The sequence below is a fragment of the Lutra lutra genome, chromosome 1 (genome assembly GCF_902655055.1).
Source record: "Lutra lutra chromosome 1, mLutLut1.2, whole genome shotgun sequence".
NCBI lineage: Eukaryota > Metazoa > Chordata > Mammalia > Carnivora > Mustelidae > Lutra > Lutra lutra.
The window spans coordinates 160,077,011-160,096,742 of record NC_062278.1 but is presented as its reverse complement, the minus strand read 5'-3'; the positions used below and the strand labels follow the sequence as shown (position 1 = coordinate 160,096,742).

General features: G+C 41.6%; 1 protein-coding gene across 2 annotated transcripts in view; it reads left to right on the top strand.

Annotated features, from left to right (window-relative positions):
* Positions 1–19,732, top strand: part of UBP1 (upstream binding protein 1) — a 57,027-nt gene that overhangs the window by 25,158 nt on the left and 12,137 nt on the right. Inside the window, exons 3-9 of one of the 2 annotated variants that reach the window (XM_047741517.1) lie at positions 2,926–3,002; positions 9,012–9,117; positions 9,763–9,869; positions 11,861–12,013; positions 12,112–12,222; positions 12,671–12,778; positions 18,919–19,022. In XM_047741517.1, the coding sequence (XP_047597473.1) occupies positions 2,926–3,002; positions 9,012–9,117; positions 9,763–9,869; positions 11,861–12,013; positions 12,112–12,222; positions 12,671–12,778; positions 18,919–19,022 (766 nt within the window). The remainder of the gene's footprint in view (positions 1–2,925; positions 3,003–9,011; positions 9,118–9,762; positions 9,870–11,860; positions 12,014–12,111; positions 12,223–12,670; positions 12,779–18,918; positions 19,023–19,732) is intronic. The other variant, XM_047741522.1, reaches the window with a different exon arrangement.

The following is a 19,732-nucleotide window of genomic DNA, read 5'->3' as shown; positions in this document are numbered from 1 at the left end:
ACTTAACGGGTAGCCAGGTTGCTTTTCTGAAGGACTTTCATCAGTTCATATTCCTCCCACATTTTATGTGCGCATTTCTCACCCACTTGCTTTTTAATTAAACATTTTTTGTTGCTCTGATAGCATAAAACATTTTAATCTTTAAATTTTAAAATTTTTGTGAGGTTGAGTAATTTTAAGTGTATGATGGTATGGTTTTCAAAAATGCCTATTCATATGCTTTATTTTAAAATTATTTTCTGAGTTTAGATCCTTTGTTAAGTATGCTGCAAATTTAACTCTTTAAAAATGTCTCTTGCCATAATATCAGTTAGTGGTGATCTCTGTTTGTTGAATGACTGAAGGACTCTTCTTTAGTAACTTACTCTATATAATGGTTTTCTTTGACCAGCTTTGAAGTGATCTGCTTGTATTTTGTGACCAAATAAATGATCTAGTATCCTTTGTATATTTTTATATAGGGTAAGCCCCATTGGAGTGTGGACTGGATCATAAAGATCCCCAACTTCATATGGTACTAGAAACATTCCTTAAGTACTATTGATTTTCTTCATGTCAAATTATACTGTTCTATTTATTACTTAATGACAGATAATTCAAAAATAATTTTTGCGGGTTTGGAGTACATTCTTAACTTTTGGCAGCAGCTCATTTTCCTAATTATATAGTTGAGTGTGAGACCATCTGTTTGTGTTTTCTTATGAACAATACCTGACCAGTGAGAGAATGTGAGTAGGGCTCATTGGTCACAAGGAAGAAGGCTCTAGGATTAAAATTTGGTCTTAGCTCACACAAAATACAGTACATGTATGTTCATAGTTATCACTACTCATAATAGCCAAGAAGGAGAAACAACCTAGATGTCTATCAGCTGATGAATGGATGAACAAAATGTGGTATGTTTGTGCAGTGAAATAATATTTGCAATAGAATGTAATGCAGTATAGTCACACCTTGGACAGACTGCAGGTTCTGTTCCAGAGCTCCACAATAAAGTAAGTATTGCAGGAAAGTGAGTCAGATGAATTTTTTAGGTTCTTAGTGCATATAAAAGTTAGCTTGACACCATTCTGAGTCTATTGTGTGCTGTAGCATTAATGTCTAAAAAACATGTATATACCCTTTTTTAAAGGTTTTATTTACTTGATAGAGAGCACAAGCAGAGGGAGTAGGAAAGGGAGAAGCAGGCTGCCTGCTGAGCAGGGAGCCCAACATGGGGCTCAGTCCCAGGACCCCAATATCATGACCTGAGCCAAAGGTAGATGCTTGACTGGCTACCCCAACATTTTTTTTTTTTTTTAAAGATTTTATGTATTTATTTGACAGATCACAAGTAGGCAGAGAGGCAGGCGGGTGGGGGGGAAGCAGGCTCCCTGCTGAGCAGAGAGCCCGATGTGGGGCTTGATCCCAGGACCCCAAGATTATGACCTGAGCTGAAGGCAGAGGCTTAACCCCCTGAGCCACCCAGGAGCCCCCGCCCCAACATTTTTAATTAAAAAATTCTTTATTGCTCAGGCGCCTGGGTGGCTTAGTTGTTAAGCATCTGCCTTTGGCTCAGGTCATGATCCCAGGGTCCTAGGATCGAGCCCTGCATTGGGCTCCCTGCCCAGTGGGAAGCCTGCTTCTCCCTCTCCCACTCCCCCTGTTTGGGTTCCCTCTTTCACTGTGTCTCTTTCTGTCAAATAAAAATTAAATTTAAAAAGATTTTTTAAAAAATTCTTTATTGCTAAAAAGTGAGCTATAATGACTGATCACAGTTCACCATAACAACTATAATAATGATGAAAAAGTTCAAAATACTGTGAGAATTACTAAATGTGATGTAGCGACACAAAGTGAGTAGATGCTGTTGGAAGAAAGGGCGCCCCAATAGACTTGTTTGATGCAGGGTTGTCACAAACCTTCAGTTATTTAAAAAAAAAAAAAAAAAAAAAAAAAAAAAAAAAAAAAACCTAATTTCTGCAAAGTGCGATATTTTAGTATATGTGCTGCCAAAGCGAGCACTGCAAAGTGCGATAAAGCAGGGCGCAACAAAAGGAGATCTGCCTATCCTAGTACCTGCTATAAAATACGAAAACCTTGGAAATATGCTTCATGGAAGAAGTCAGTTAATCACATAGGGTGTGATTCCATTTGTATCAAGCGTGTGAAGTGGGCAAATCCCTAGAGACAGAAAGTAGATTGATGAGGGGTTTCCAAGGGCTGGGGTAGGCAAGGATGAGAAGTGACTGCTGAGGGGTAGGATTTTCTTTTGGGGGTGATGAAAATGCTCTAAAATTGGCTTTGGTGATGGTTACACAATTCTGAATATACTAAAACAGTTACTTGTACACTTTCTTAAAATGGTGAATTTTATGGTATGTAAGTTATATCTCAGTAAAACTGATAAAAATTTGGTCTTGGATTATGCATGTATGCGTAATAAAAATTTAGTGTGGGAGTATAACATGAAAATCAATTGTAAAACTCTTCAGTTTTCTGTAATTGTGCAAGGAGGAGAGGATGGGGTTTGCAGGAAAGAGAAAGATCAATATGAATTTGCTTCTCCCGTTAAGAGTTGAATTTTTTTTCTTTTAAAGATTTTATTTACTTATTAGAGTTGAGAGTGAACACGCATGTGCTCACACACACACACACACACACACACACACACACACACACACACACACACACACACAGAGGTGTAGAATCGGGAGGGAGAGAGAATACCGCAGATCCTGCTCTGAGCACAGAGCCCCATGCAGGGCTCCATCCCACGACCCCAAGATCATGACCAGCTGAAATCAAGAGTCCATAGCTCAACCTACCAGGCCACCCAGTCACCCCGAGAGACCCCTGAATTTTTATGTTAAACAGAGTGATATTCTTTATATGGCTTGTTGGTGATACATGATTTCTTTACATTCAGTAATTTCTTTAAAATAGGTCAGTCTTATGAAATTCGGATGCTGGATAACCGGAAAATGGGAGATATGCCTGAGATCACTGGAAAATTGGTAAAGGTAAGGATGATCCATCTTAATTTCTAACAGATACTACAATGATTGAAAAAAGTAGCAGTTTTGCTGTTAAGTTTTGGGGGTTTGTTTGCACAAGAGTTATTTAAAAATAATTTCACTCTAAGTAATGGCTGTATTGAAACTCCTAACTTTTTCAGCTGTATTTTGTTTACTTATCCATAAAACAAATGATAGCAGTTATTGGGTAAAGTAAATGTGAAAACCCTTTGGAAACTAAGGTACCATAGTTGGGGCTATAGGAAAAAGCCCACCACCACATCAAAGACTTCTTTTTCTTCTTTTTTTTTTTTTTAATTAATGTAATGTAATATATTATTTTATATATAATATAATGCAATATATTATTTGTTTTAGGGGTACAGGTCTGTGAATCATCAGTCTTACACAATTCACAGCTCTCACCATAGCACATACCTTCCCCAATGTCCATCACCCAGCCACCCCATCTGTCCCACCCTCTTCCACTCCAGCAACCCTCAGTTTGTTTCCTGAGATTGAGTCTCTTATGGTTTGTCTCCTTGCCTGGTTTTGTCTTGTTCCATTTTTCCCTCCCGTCCCCTATGGTCTTCTGTCATGTTTTTCATATTCCTCATATCAATGAGATCATATGATAAGTGTCTTTCTCTGATTGACTGACTTCACTTTGCATAATACTCTCTAATTCCATCCACATCATGGTAAATGGCAAGGTTTTTTTGATGGCTGCATAATATTCCTGTGTGTGTGTGTGTGTGTGTGTGTGTGTGTGTACACACACATCACATCTTCTTTACCGTTCATCTGTTGACAGACGTTTAGGCTCGTTCCATAGTTTGGCTATTGTGGACATTGCTGCTATAAACACTGGGGCACATGTGCCTCTTCTGATCACTACATTTGTATCTTTAGGGTAAATACACAGTAGTGTGACTGCTGGGTTATAGGGTGATGTCAAAGACTTCTAAGTTTTTCTTTCAAAATAAAAGATAGTATGGGGGAATGGAAGTGTTATATGAAACTTTTAAAAACCCTTTATTTCACCTCTTAAATTTCTCTAAGTAAAATTTGAACTCTCGAGAGTTTACTCTTACTATTATATCTGAATGAAGACAGTCATTCCAAGTATAGGAGGCATAGCTCATCCCTTTTAGGATATATCTTCAGAACCATCTCTGCCCCCTTCAATGTCATGCAGGGTGGGTCCTCTGGCCTCTACCTGTCACTCACCACGGTGTATTATAGATTCTGTAGTATTACAGGGCAAGACTTTTGGAAGAAGCTTAATTGGAAGAAGAGAACTTCAGTATATCTAAGTGTTAGCAAGAGAGAAGCAGGCATGAGTTCCCTTGATACTTCCATCTTCCCACAGAGAGGCATATAGGGGCCTGGGCACTGCTGGGCCCTCACTGTAGAGAGGCATTCCACTGGGAAGACTGCCCTCTGTGGATCTGCCTTTTTAGAGGGCGAGTGCAGGAAAGGCAGCCTTCACAGGGGGAATGGATATTAACATAAAGGTGAACAAATTTGGTGTGTCTGGGAAGCCAGTTGCCTAGCACCCAGAGGTCTTTGGGATGTTTTAGCGCTCCTCTGACTCCTGGAGGCAGGAAGCCCCCAGTCCTATGAGCAGTTGAGGGAGAGATGGGGGGTTCATGCCCCACCAGTCACTGTCTTGCCAATTGGACCGAGCTCCCAGACGTCTTCTGACTCCCGGGGCTCCCATCTTACCCGAAACAGAGGAAGAGAGGTTATTTGCCATTTGTACTCTGAGTCTATCGTGTCTATGCTCAATTAGTGGATTTGGTCCTTTCTCTGGAGGGTAAATCAGATGGTCTTATTTTTTTTTGTTCCTTCCTGTGGGGATTCTGGCCATAGTGCATGCTGACTGGGCTCACCATTTAAAAAAGCCATCATGGTTCAGAGTGAGCAAACCCTACTTGGATTGGCTGTTCTCTCCTGGGCTTTCATTACAAATAACGATGGTCTGGTGCAGGAGCCAAACTTAACAGCTCTCATTTTCCAGTGTGCAGGAAGCTTCGAATGTCCGAGATTCTCTCAGGATGCCTTGTTCCCAAGCTGGTTTATTTTCAGGCCATTGGGTGCCCTGGCTTACCTTCAGCAGATCTGCCAATTGTCTCACACCCAGTTAAAATCCAACCAATGATACATATTTTAAGGGAAGATGTGGGTAAATTCTTCTCTCCCAATGAAAGTTAAATTTGGTGACTGTGGGATGCTGGCTTTTTTTTTTTTTTTAAATCAGTATAGAAGCATAGAAAAATTGTTTAAATTATAGATTTGTCTATAAAATTGAGTAAGGCATCATCATGTGCCCTGTATTGAGAGCCTTAAAACTGGATCCAAAAATGTTAGAAAACTACTGAAAAACTACTTATATGATAAAATTGAAACATACCCAGAAGTAGAATGGTATGTTTATCCACATGTGTTTATCATGCAGTGGTTTCTGATAAACTTTACATGTGTATGGTGGGTGCTAGGGATAAGTTCTCCCATCAGCTGCCACAACTATCAGCAGTTTGCTAGTGTTATTTTATCTCTTCCGCCTTGTGCTTGCTTTTTTCTTTTTTCTTTTTCTTCTTCTTCTTATTTTTTTTTTGGCTGGACTATAGAATTTACTGAATTTTAATTCCTCTTTTAAACTAATTTTTTTTTTAAGATTTTAGTTATTTATTTGACAGAGACACAGCGAGAGAGGAAACACAAGCAGGGAGAGTAGGAGAGGGAGAAGCAGGCTTCCCCCTGAGCAGGGAGCCTGATGAGGGGCTTGATCCCAGCTGAGCCAAAGACAGACACTTAATGACTGAGGCACCCAGGCGCCCTTATAACTTAATTTTAACGAAGTTCATTGTTCATAGCTATTCAGCATTCTGAGGAAGATAAAACATACTTTGGCATGTGGATCCAATGCCAAAATTTAAGTTTCCCTCAAAGCACTGGGGAAAGTCACTTTTGAAGCAGGTTGTCATTTATCAGTGAGGATAAGCAGGCTATCTAGGGTGGTTCTCTATGAATAGGTGGTAAGATTTCAAAAGAACCAGTCTGATAGGGGAGACTTAATGTTTTAAAATACTTTTGGTAAGGGCGCCTGGGTGGCTCAGTGGGTTAAGCCGCTGCCTTCGGCTCAGGTCATGATCTCAGGGTCCTGGGATCGAGTCCCGCATCGGGCTCTCTGCTCGGCGGAGAACCTGCTTCCTCCTCTCTCTCTCTCTGCCTGCCTCTCTGCCTACTTGTGATCTCTCTCTGTGAAATAAATAAATAAAATCTTTAAAAAAAAAAAAAAAAAACTTTTGGTAAACTAGTTAAAAATACCGGTCAGGTTAACTTGGAATGGTGGGGTTAATTAAGTTGTTGCATGACTGCTCTAAGTTACCCTTCCTGGGATTTAGTTCCAAATTAAAATATGTAAAAACATTTAATATACGCGATTAAAGCAAGTCAAGAAATGAAGGCAAAAATGACTTCATCATGAGATCATGAACTGTTGACAGTAAAGAAACCATCCCCTTGTAAGTGCAAAGTAGAGGTTTTGTTGGCATTAAACCAGCATACTCTGTCTAGACAAGGGTACTTATTTTGAAAGCATCAGTTTCCCTAAACAGTTAACTTCTAGATTGGAAAGGTTAATTTTTAAAAGGTCTTAAATCTCTTTCATCTTCACCTGATAAACCACTTATCTGATATTTGGTGGCTATGCCAGAAAATGTCCAGTTAGATCCTGAGAGCCTGCCTGGGATGCAGAGCGACAGTCGGCCGCCACCACAGGTTGCAGGGTGAATTTCCTCAAAATCACATCATTTTTTGCCTAGGAGCTCCCTAAGTCTAATTCCTGGCCCCATGATCTTTGACTCTGCTAGTCTGGGGGAGTCTTGCCGAACAAAGGCTAAGGTGTCAGGGATGCTTTGGAGCTTGTTGACTGTGCTTCTGTACTGAGTGAGGTGCTCTAGTTCTATTTATCGTATTGTTAGGGCCCCTTTATCTGTTGCTGGGTGTCTGAATTAATGACTTTTTCCCTTCCAGTTTCATTTCAGAAGTTTTCTATATTGCCGCTTCTTAACTGTGGTTCTCCTTTCATATTCCTTACTGAGCTGTCTTAGTCTGACCTTCTAGAACAGGGTTTAGTAAAGCTCAAATCTGATACCTACATTCTCATACTGTTTTCTGAATTTGTGGATTTAGTTAAATACAGAAGAATCAAAATCATGTCATTTCTCTGCTGCACTTTATCCTGAGTTCAGCGTGTTGGTGAGTGTCACCCAGTGGCCACCACCAGACCGTGCACCTTCTCTGTGAGGTCTGCAGCCAGCAGGCGGTAGCGTGAAGTGGGTGTGGTAGACCACCTGGGCAGGCTCTGTAGATGTGGGTACAGGTGGGGAAGGCAGATGGGCATGAATCAGAGCAGCGACTGCCTTTGTAGATTTCCACTTTGGTCCTGCAGCTGACTTGGCCTCTTTTTAAACAACAGTTGACCCTTGAACAACACAGCTTTGAATGGTGTGAGTCCGTTTATAGGCAGATTTTTTTCCAATAAATACAGTATAGTACTGTACATGTATTTTATGATTTTCTTAGTAACTGATTCCTTTCCTGTAGATTGCTTTATTGTAAGAATACAGTATATAATATATAACATATGTTTTTCAGCTTTTGACGTTATTAGTAAAGTATCTAGTCAGTAGTAGGCTGTTAAGTACTTAAGTTCTCAGTACCCCTAAACCCATGTTGTGAAGGGTCAACTGTATTTCAAATTAAAATATGGCTACTTTGGGGCTCCTGGGTGACTTAGTTGGTTGGGTGTCTGCCTTCAGCTGAGGTCATGATCTCAGGGTCCAGGGATTGAGCCCCACCGTGGACTCCCTGCTCATAGGGAACTTGCTTCTCCCTCTCCTCCCTGCTCTGCTCTCTTTTGCTCTCAAATAAATAAAATCTTTAAAAAAATATATGGCTCCTTTTAAATAGTTTGCTTCAAAATATTTATCTGCTATGGGCAGTACCTGGTGGGTAGGGAATACAGGGCCACTAAAGTAATATTTATATGTATTGCTAACAAATTATTTCCTATTTATACCAGAGTGTCTACTGGAAATGTGAATATCTTACTGCATCATGAGAAAGTTATCTATGCATGTGTCACACAAATTATTGCAAATGTGGTATCTGAAGGCATTTGGATGACTTGTTTTCCTGTTCCTGGAGTGAAACAATAGTTGGCACTCCAAACCTGTGGGAGGCAAAGGAGGGATGGGCGGAGAGCAGAGAACTGGCCAGATAGTGGAGTGAAGTCTTCCCTAGGAACCGTAGTGTTTGGGTAAAGCTTACCTGTGGGTTGTTTTGTTTTGTTTTTTTCTCTCCCTTGCTTACCTCAGATAACCTCTTGCAAATGAAATAGTAGAGAATGACTTTTGCATATATATTCTTTTTTTGCTGGGTCTTATTTTGCAGATTCCCCCACCTATTCCTTGACTATCTCTTTATTTTTTATTTCACTGAAGTATATGTTGACATGCAGTGTTATATTAGTTTCAGGTGTACAATATAATGATTCAGCATTTTTATATATTAGTATTTATCCTTGGGTCTTTAAAGAAGTTCAGTTATTAACTTATTTTAAATGAACAGTTTTACCATTGTACCTGGGTTTCTCTGTTTCTGTTTATACTACTGTTTGGCTTTAGTAATTCCTGTGTGCATCTGATGTTTTCTTCATAGAAATAGAATTCTTGCTCAGTGATTTTTATGGGCGTATACCTTAATTTTGAATTGCAGTATCAGACTGTAAATAAAAATTTTACCTAAGTAATCATTTTATTTGTGCCTTTTATTTCTGAGTTATCCAGATATTCCAAGAACAAAGCAGTTCACTTAGAAAATGTTTAAAGCAGAATATTTTTTGGTATATTCTTCTATTACAGGTTAATGCATAAGAATCGAAAATGCTTCTGCATTTTAGCTGGACCAGTTTAAAAGTGTTCATTTTCCCCGCTTGTTCTATAGAGCATCATAAGAGTTGTATTCCATGACAGACGGCTACAATACACAGAGCATCAGCAGCTTGAAGGCTGGAAGTGGAATCGTCCAGGAGACAGACTTCTCGATTTAGGTACGGGTGGCTGTCAGAAGACTCTGGAGAGATGAAGGCAGTTGTTTGGTAGAGAAGGCACCATATATAATTGTGTGGAGAGAGTGTTGGTGTTAGCAGATCCTGCGTGCCTCGCATTGTTAAATAATTTAGAAATGAAGTAGTTTTTTGGTGCTTAAAGAACCTGAGCCAGGAATTTGGAGTTTGAAATAATTTATTTAATTCTTTTTTTTTTAAGATTTTATTTATTAATTTGACAGATAGAGATCACAAGGAGGCAGAGAGGCAGGCAGAGAGAGAGGAGGAAGCAGGCTCCCTGCTGAGCAGAGAGCCCGATGCGGGGCTCGATCCCAGGACCCTGAGATCATGACCTGAGCCGAAGGCAGAGGCTAAAGCCCACGGAGCTGCCCAGGCGCCCCCATTTATTTAATTCTTAATTGACACCATCCATCATATGTTGAATAAAATGAAATAGAAACCATGGTGGGAGAAAGTCTGGTAGCTTTAGATGGGTTTCCATATTAGCATCATTGACCGGGAAAACATTGAAGAAAAAGGTTCTGCGTGGAGGGGAAATAATTTCATTTGAACATAGTTATAGTAAGTGGTAAGCTTTTTAATTATTCGTAGTGGATGAACTTCTATGTAACTTTTTAAAAAATACAGATATTCCAATGTCTGTGGGAATAATTGACACAAGGACAAATCCAAGCCAGTTAAATGCGGTTGAATTTCTGTGGGACCCTGCGAAGCGCACGTCTGCTTTCATTCAGGTTTGGAGTTTTTACATTAATAAAAGTATACTAACCTAGTCATTTGAAAGGCCATAGATGAGGTTAAATTCTTGACACATGATATTACCTTCTTTAAATGCTTATTTGTAAGCTATCTTATAATGTTTTCTATTTTATATATTTTAAATTTACATACGTATGGACTGTTGAATAGGAGTTAATTTACTACATTTATCATTTATAGGCTGACATATATAAAGACAATCTGATATATAAAACGTGAATCAGATGTTAACTTTTACCATTGGTAGTGACAGTAATCAAAACTTCTATTTTTCATAAGATGCATTTCTCTTTAACCAAAGCTCCTGTTTAAAAGGGTAGGATTAGTGTGCCTGGCTGGCTTGGCCAGTAGAACATACGAATCTTGATCTCAGGGTCATAAGTTCAAGCTCAGTACTGGGTGTAGAGTTCACTTAAATAAAATAGAGTAAAAGGGTGGGATTGAAAAAAGTGTATGTTTCAAGATTTTCTCTCTAGCATAATTAAAAGACATTCTAATATTGAAAATTTCAAACCCCACAAAAGTAATAGAATAGTAATGAACCCTCTATGTACCCATCACCTGGCTTCAACAGTTATTAGTAGTTTCCTCTGTTTTAGTTATTGATGGAATACTTTTTTTTTTTTAAGATTTTATTTATTTATTTGACAGAGATCACAAATAGGCAGAGAGGCAGGCAGGGAGAGAGGAGGAAGCAGGCTCCCTGCTGAGCAGAGAGCCTGATGTGGGGCTCAGTCCCAGGACCCTGGGATCATGACCTGAGCCGAAGGCAGAGGCTTTAACCCACGGAGCCGCCCAGGTGCCCCTTGATGGAATACTTTTAAGCAACTCCCAGGCATTTCGTTTCACCCATAAATACTCAGCTTGTATCCCTAAGACATAAGGTTTTTTCCAAAGATTTATTTATTTATTATTTATTTATTTGACAGACCGAGATCACAAGTAGGCAGAGAGGCAGGCAGAGAGAGAAGGAGGGGAAGCAGGCTCCCTGTTGGGCAGAGAGCCCAATGTGGGGCTCGATCCCAGGACCCTGAGATCATGACCTGAGCTGAAGGCAGAGGCTTTAACCACCTGAGCCACCCAGGTACCCCCGAGAGATGAGTTTTTTTGGAAACGTTAATTATGTAAAATATGATTGATAGTAATTTTTATACCCTGTATATTCAGATTTGTAAGTGGTGGAATTAAAACTGAGTAGGTAATCTTTATGTAGAAAGGGAGATTGCTTAATTGCTGATCAATCTAAGTAGTCTCTGATTTGTATGAACTATAAAGAATATTTGTTTACTTATGTATTTTTTAAGAATCTTTAGTATTTTGTGGTTTTTTGGTTTACCAAATATGTCTGTATCCTGCCAACAAATAGTCACATGGGACATGGTTTATGTCAGTTGACATTGTGCTGGTCTTGGGAGAGGGGCAGAAGTGGTAGGAAATGAGCATTGTCCTCAGTGTACTTTGAAGGTTGACAGAACAGTTTAGGTCGATACAGGCAGGGTGAGTAGTAGCCACTCCCTGGGCGGTGTCATAGCTGATGTATGTAGGCACAGCAGTAACCTGATGGGTTGGCTAGAGTTGGGGCAGTGACAAAAGAGGGCAGGTGACAGAAGCTCTCAGCAATGGGTTTGGTTGCTGTGGACTGAGCCACGTGAAAGGCCAAAGACCCTGGGTCTGAGAGCATCATTCGGTCCAGAGTGGAGGTAGAGGCATCCCTGTAACCCGAACAAGTCCTGTGTGAGAGGAGAGGCATTGGACTGGGGAAGAGCTTGTCGCCAGAAAGTTCAGAAAGGCCCAGTTGGATTTGTGAAAGGAAAGCCATACGGAAGAATTCATGACAGCCATCCGGCTAGTATGGAAGAGTTTGTTTGAGGGATCCTGAATTTATGGCTGGGGTAAGAGGGAGCAAAATAGAAGGAGACTCAGTGGCTGGTACTTTGAGTCCCTTTCAGCTTGAGCTATTTTCCAGGTACACTGCATCAGCACAGAATTTACTCCCCGGAAGCACGGAGGTGAGAAGGGAGTGCCTTTCAGGATTCAGGTCGACACCTTTAAGCAGAATGAAAACGGAGAATACACGGATCATCTACACTCAGCTAGCTGCCAAATCAAAGTGTTTAAGGTACGCGATAGAAACTGGGCTTTTTAGTAAGGCCCAGTTGTGCTTGTAAATTGTCCGTCTTCAGCCTGATGGAGGAAATCATGCACTTTGTTTTTAAGCCTAAAGGTGCAGACAGGAAACAAAAAACGGACCGAGAGAAGATGGAGAAGAGAACAGCTCACGAGAAGGAAAAGTATCAGCCATCCTATGACACCACCATCCTCACCGAGGTAATGCGGGGCTGCGTTTTGGTTTCTGAGGAGAAGCAGCGCTTTGCGTAGTAGCACTCACTCTATGGAGGAGTTTTGCTACAAAGGGGTTGGGGAAGATTGGGTGGTAGATTGACATAATGTTCTTTGTGAAATTTGCGGGGTAAAGATTTTATTTAAATTTGGGGGTTTTAAATAGATTAGTTTCCTGGGTGGGGTCGTGAATGAAGATGCTGAAATCCCAATCTGGTCTCAGAAACAGACCTTATAAACCCTGAAGTTGGCAAGAGATTAAGTCGGGGCCTAGAATGTCTGATTTTTGTCACTGCTGGGGTTTTGCATTTTCTTTAACTTTGAATCCTGCTAGTCATACATTTGTTTAATTGGACTGCAGAGACATAAAACAGGGTATTAGATCTTTCTTTGTATAATGAAAAGACATTGATCCCAATCTTTGGTGTTTGTCCAGATGAGGCTTGAGCCTATAATTGAAGATGCAGTTGAACATGAGCAGAAAAAGTCCAGCAAGCGGACTTTGCCAGCAGACTACGGTGATTCTCTGGCAAAGCGAGGCAGTGTAAGGGACTTCTGCTTCTCTTTTCATTGTGCAAGAAACCTTGTGCAGTGTTAGATATAGGATCAACTTCCACCGAAAAGTAAAGCCAAATTTGTTTTTGATGTCCTTGTCTTGATTTAATTTGCTTTTGTTTAGACTTCCTGCTTTCTGTTTGTTCCTCACTGAGGAAAATTTCCTAAATCTAACACTTTAAAACAAAGTTGACCATAGTGGGTGGTTTTGGAGGGAAAAACGACACTCAAAAATGTGTTCCCTCCCTGTCTCCTCCCCCTCCTCCCTCCCTCCCTCTCTCTCCTCTGCACACACACTTCCTTCAAGAGCACTGAAATTAATTGAAAATACTTTCTTTAGTAAAATAGTTACCATTTTTGTGTAATTAAAGGTTTTGCTTTCTCATGTGTATAACTGATAAGAAACTTTCATGGATATTTAAAGACATGATGGCAGCAAGCTTGACATTAACATGCAATACTTTGTGTCACATTTCCCTGCATGTAGGATAAGAATATGCGTCTGTCTGTGCTTTTAAACACCTGTTTGGCAGCACTGGTAGAAAGAAATCTTTGCATTGGTGTTTCCTCTTGCCTCCTGCATTGTGATCTTCTGCTTCAGGCCAGAATAGTGCAACTTGGCACCCTCAGACCTGATTGCCCCAACATCCAGTCAGGGGGTTTGGCTTTGTCAGCTTCAGGGCAGCAGATCTTTATTTCATGATCCAGTTCTTTATCGAATGGTCCACCAAGGTTTATTGTATTCTTTAGACTTTGATCACAACGTACCCACAGTATATGTAAATATGTAAACACAGAGCATTCTCGATTTTTTTTTTTTTTTTTAAATTTATTCCACAGAGATCACAAGTAGACAGAGAGGCAGACAGAGAGAAGGGAGAAGCAGGCCCCCCGCCGAGCAGAGAGCCCGATGCGGGGCTCGATCCCAGGACCCTGAGATCATGACCTGAGTGAAGGCAGAGGCTTAACCCACTGAGCCACCCAGGCGCCCCGCATTCTCGAATTTTTAAAAGTAGCTGTCATCATATGTATTGTTGGCTACTCTCTTCATCTTATTGCAGCGTTTATACTATCAAGGTGCCAAACGTGGGATTTCCACGCTTACATATGTATGTGTAATTTGCAGTGCTATGAAAGTCACAGGCACTATCACAGGAACCTCATTTCCAGGTTAAAGCATTGCATGACAGTATTTTAAGTGCTTCTTTATGCAGTAAAGAAGTAGTAGTCATCAGGATGGATGGGGAGCATACATGATGCATTTTCTTTAACTGGGCTTTTGGGATTTGGGTCAGAGGTTGTATGAAACAACTATATGCTCCTACCCCAGAATGCCCCTCTCCAATTTTATGTTGTTAATCCTCTGTCTCATTTCCCAGCTGAAGACTCACAGATAGTTCTTGGTAAACTTTTCTGGGGAGATCCTGGTAACTCAATTCACTTTACCCTTCTTGTTGGTAATGATTTAATTAAAAGGAATGGGTTCTGATATTTCATAAATTAATCTGTTATAGTCCAGAGCTAATCTGGAGGTGGTAGAATTTGTTGGTAAATTATTAATGATTCTTAACTCAAGTCTAAAGTGTGCAAAACGTCAGCAGTTCACTGGCCTGGGATTTCACATCTTCCTAGAGCGTGTTGTTTGCTCCCATGGGTGAGTTTGGTTGGGTTAAGATACTTGTAGGGGGTGGTTAGAGATCCTCTTTGAAACCTGTTTTTAAAAAGCAAGGTACAGATTAATCCCTTAAAAAAAGTCTGCAGCATTTCCTACATTTCTGCAAGTGCCTACAAAGAAAGGCCAGCGTTTCTCGAAGTTGTTGGATAGTGACAGTTGACTTTTGTTAGGAAGGGAGGTTAGGCTCCCCTGTTAAAAGGCGTTGCATGAACTGGTCCCACACTGAATAGAGGCCCTACTGCTGGTTAATAGAGGTGAAACCTTTAATGCGTCCTCTGGTCTTGGTCTCTGAGCTGTGTTGCATTGGCTCACCTTGGGGCTGCCAGTGTCTCCACTCTAAGGTGGGTCGGCGTTTCCCAGTCTATCAGGGGCGGGACTTTGTTCACAGTGCACGGAAACTGCCCACATGAGTCCAAGTCACATGTTGCTGGAGCTGTCATGAATTATAGACTCTCCTCGGGAACAGAGGCAGTCCCACACTGCTTACCTTTATACTCAGGGAGGCAGGACAAGGGAGGAGAAACATTGGGCAAGTCTTCCTCCATGTGCCTTGCCCACCTGGTTTCAGACTGGAAGAGGAGCCCATAAGATACGGGCAGGCAGGCCATAGTGTGGCAAGCAGCCTGGCCATCGGACATCCTGCCACCCATTACTCCCAAAAAGCTGAGGCCTCCTAGCAGGACCAGTTTTCTCCGAACACTGATTTCCTGGTGTTCAGTGAGTCTGGCCTCCTGTTTATTGGGCAAGTTTTAGATGTCGGCCATTGTTTAGCAGCCCTGCTTTTCTACTGTTAAAGGAATCAAGCTTGTGTTAAAGTGAAATAGGTGTGTTTATGGAGGTCCTATAGCTTGGTTGTCCCCGCCGTCTTCCTGTGCTGTTAACTTGAAGCTGTTGATGGCTTCATGTCTGCAGACAGTAGGCAGTGATGAGCAGGTATGCAGAGGCTTGATATTAAAAGGTTCACCCCACTTAGATGTGCATGTTAGATTACCTCGTATTTTATATCTGGGGAGGATGGTGTAGCATGAAAATCATCTTCCAGGTAGTGGAGCTGATTATGGGCATGAGGCATCCAGAAAGTTACTAGATCTGTTAGCTGGTTCCTCAGACCGCATAAGCAGGGGACGTGCTACTCTGTCAGGTGAAGGGAGAAACAAGGCCCCAGTTTGAAAGGAGGGAGTCCTGTTGTGCAAAAGGTTGTTGAGAATGAAATTGGTGTGCGTGCAGTGAGTTCATCTGTCCTGTCCAGCTATATTTGATTGCTTTTTTGAAAGCTAGTAGTAGTTGAAACAGTAAGTCTGTAGTTACTTTTCCAGTTTTTGAGGGAATACACAATGGGTGGTTGTAAAGAATGTTAAGAACCTGGGATTTGTTTTATTTTCCCTCTATCTGTGCTTCTTTTTTTTTTTTTTTTTTAAAGATTTTATTTATTTATTTGACAGCACAAGTAAGCAGAGCGGCAGGCAGAGGGAGAGAGAGAAGCAGGCTCTCTGCTGAGCAGGGACCCTGATGCGAGGCTCAATCCTAGGACCCTGGAATCAGGACCTGAGCTGAAGGCAGCCGATTAACCAACTAAGCCACCCAGGCGCCCCTCTATCCGTACTTCTGATGGGTGTCAGACCCGTTGTAAGCACCTGTAACCGTCGGGGAGACTAGTTTCTGCCCTCAGTGCTTCACAGTCTCTTAGCTCCTTCACACTGGGGTCTGGACACTTCTACACGCAAAAGAATTTTGAAAAAGTATGTACTCCCTTGCACGTTTTCAGGTTGACATGAAAGTTTTCATCATAAATCTAAACAGTTGCAAAGAAGACAATTTTCTGGCATCGTGAATATTTGTATTATAATTTAAGATAAAACTGTTATACTACTTTTGGAAGTGTATTCATAGCAATTTGACACCCATTATCATTCATTTAAATAGCTCATGATGAAGCTCTTTAGTTAAGTCTGAAATTTTATCCCACTCTTCCTTCATGATCTCTTTTCTCTTCCACTCCCCATAAATAATTTCATCCCAATATGACGTACTTTTATGCCTGAAAATCTTTATTTTTTACTTTTTTAAAGATTTGTTTTATTTATTTGACAGAGAGGTAGCATCAAGAGAGGGAACATAAGCAGGAGGAGTTGTAGAGGGAGAAACAGGCTTCCTGCTGAGTAGGAAGCCCGATATGCGGCTCGATCCCAGGACCCTGGGATCAGGACCTGAGCCGAAGGCAGACACTTAACAGCTGAGCCACCAGGCGCCCCTGAAAATCTTTTTTTAGAGATTGATTGATTTATTAGAGAGCACATGCAGCGAGCAGGGGGAAGTGTAAGGGGGCAAAGGGGGAGAGAGGGAGAGGGAGAGAATCAAGACTTCCTGAGGTACTGAGCCTGGCATGGGGCTCAATCTCACAACCCTGAGATCATGACCTGAGCTGAAACCAAGAGTCAGATACACAACTGACTGAACCACCCAGGTGTCCCTGCCTAAAAATCTTAATGATCACCCTGGTTACTTTTTTTTTTTTTTTAAGATTTTATTTATTTGACAGAGATCACAAGTAGGCAGAGAGGCAGGCAGAGAGAGAGAGAGGCGGAAGCAGGCTCCCTGCTGAGCAGAGAGCCCGATGCAGGACTCGATCCCAGGACCCTGAGATCATGACCTGAGTGAAGGCAGAGGCTTTAACCCACTGAGCCACCCAGGTGCCCCACCCTGGTTACTTCTTTATGACAGACTTACAGAAACTGAGATTTGTAATTTCCTTTGACCATAAAGCCTGTCAGTTGAGAAATTTTTTTTTTTAGGTAAATCATTGTGGGGCCTGAACTCATGACCCCGAGATTAAGAGCCACATGCTCTACTGACTGAGCTACCCAGGCTGCCCAAAAAATTGAAAACTACTTAATGACTGTTACCAGTTTATCAAAACAACAAATCATACACATTTTGATGAACAGTTTAATTACAAAATAGAAATGTTATTGGAAATATGTCATGAAGAACGAGACGGTAGAATGCAATCAAATTCTAGATTTTTTTTTAATAGATAAGAGAAACTTCATTTAGATGTGCTTATTTTTCTTTTATCAGTGTCACTCAGGTCTTGAAATTCCTGTTGAGTTATCTGCACAAAATCCCAGTGACCTATTTTTGTATGAACTGGTAGATTATTTCAGTACGTGTCAGCTGACACCAGGTCTCCTTCAGTTTTTGAAGACAAGGAATTGAAAACTGCCTGACATACAGAAGAATTTACATTTTAAAGATTTATTTATTTATTTCAAAGATTTTATTTATTTCAGAGAGAGAGTGAATGAGAGTGTGAGAGGGGAGAGGGTCAGAGGGAGAAGCAGACTCCCCACTGAGCATGGAGCCCAGTGTGGGGACTTGATCCCGGGACTCTGGGATCTTGACCTGAGCCAAAGGCAGACGCTTAACTGAGCCACCCTGATGCCAACGGAAAAATTTTTTTTAGAGTCACGTACTTTTAAAATTTATCCTAGTGTCTTTGAATGGTCTTTTGCTTGGTTTGGGGGAGGGTTTTCTATCCCTTGTCCATGGTGAGGTATGACAACTATTTTGTGTAAAATAGGAGCATAGTGATTCTGAAGGGGGCTTTGAAACCGAGGATGTCCTAACACAGACTCATTCTAGAGGGAATATCAGGGAATGAGATGGACTCGCTCTGTGCATAGCTCAGGTTTGAAGGCTCATCCTTGGCTGCCCTGGCCTGCTCAGCCCGCTCAGCATGCTTTTGACTTTAGCTTTTTCATCTCTACTGATTGTAATAGTCAATGCGTCTTTGTATCTTTGCTCTGTCTTAGGTCAGAATGGTACATGGGATTGAAAAATACCCTAGTTCACCGTGCACCTTCCAGAAACTGTAAATAGTAAACATGTAGACAGAGAGACATGGGCAGCATGGTACATGTTGATGTGTGTTGATGCTCGGCCTGCCTCACTTTGGTTGGGGATTATTAATCTTAGAGGACTCCAAAGAAAGCAAGGGGCTACTGGCCAGCCTGCTCTGGGTTAGCGGGCAGAGGAGTGCTAGGGGGACAGAGCCACTGTCCTGGTCACCATAGGTGTCAGATGCTGCTTGTGAATCCATTCTTGCCTCTGCTGTTCTAAACCTAGGTACCTGCTACAGAACTGATAAAGTGGGGAGTGAAAGTTCTTAGAAGCCAGCTGTACAGAAGTGTACGTTAAAAATGCCTGCATACATTTTGCTGCTGTCATCACTTCAGGTCTTCCCTGAGATTAAGCAGTGTGTAGTTGTGGGTGGCAGGTAAAGCCACACAGAAGTAATAAATCTGATATGTTTCTGTGAAGGTTGCTTGATGAGTGTCAGGTGTCTTGCGTTTCATAACCTCGCATTTGGCCAGATTAGAGAGTGACTTACGAAAATAATTCTTCCATACACTTCTAAAAGCATCTCATTAATTTATTTTTGTTTCTATCCTTAGTGTTCTCCATGGCCCGATACCCCCACAGCCTACGTGAATAGCAGCCCTTCCACAGCGCCCGCCTTCACGTCCCCACAGCAGGGCACTTGCAGCATCCCCGACAGGTACCGCATCGTGCCGTCGCTCGCCTGGGGCTGGCCACACTGTGCTCCTTCACTGCCCTCTCTCTCACTTCCCAGCATCCTCTTTTTTATATCTGTCTGAGGTTTATAGTCACGGGAGCTAGCCGCCTCAGCTTGAGAGGAAAATTGTCTTTTCTTTGCCTGCCAGCCTTTTTGCTCTTCGCCCTTCATGCCTCATATATTCACACCTGTAGGAATTGTAGAAAAGGAGGCATTTTCAAGGTACATTCTTTGTGAGAGAAAAAGAACATGAATGGAGTTCATGGATAGTGGACAGTGAGTTATTAAGGTGAAACTGTGACTCGGATGGGTTCAGATTGCATTTATTATAAAGTACATCTGTCTTCAGTGCGCACCATATCAGAGAGCTGTTCCTGCTCTGCTTTTTCTGCCTCACATTACACAGACTATTTACTTCTTTCTTTATTATGGTAAGTCTTTAAACTTACAGGAAAGACTTTCAATTTCTAAAACTTCACTATGGTTTTAGAAATGGGGATGGTGGACTTGTTCTGTTTTATTCTCTGGCTGTGATTGGCATCTGTGAACCCTGCAGGCTCTGGGTGGGGGCAGGGGATGCTGTCACATGTCCTGTAGGTGCCACATGGTGCCGGAGGTGGGAGGGGGCTTGCCTTCCTGGGGCTTTGCTGAAGAGCTGATCCCGAGCAGGTCAGATCAGAAGTGCCCTGTTG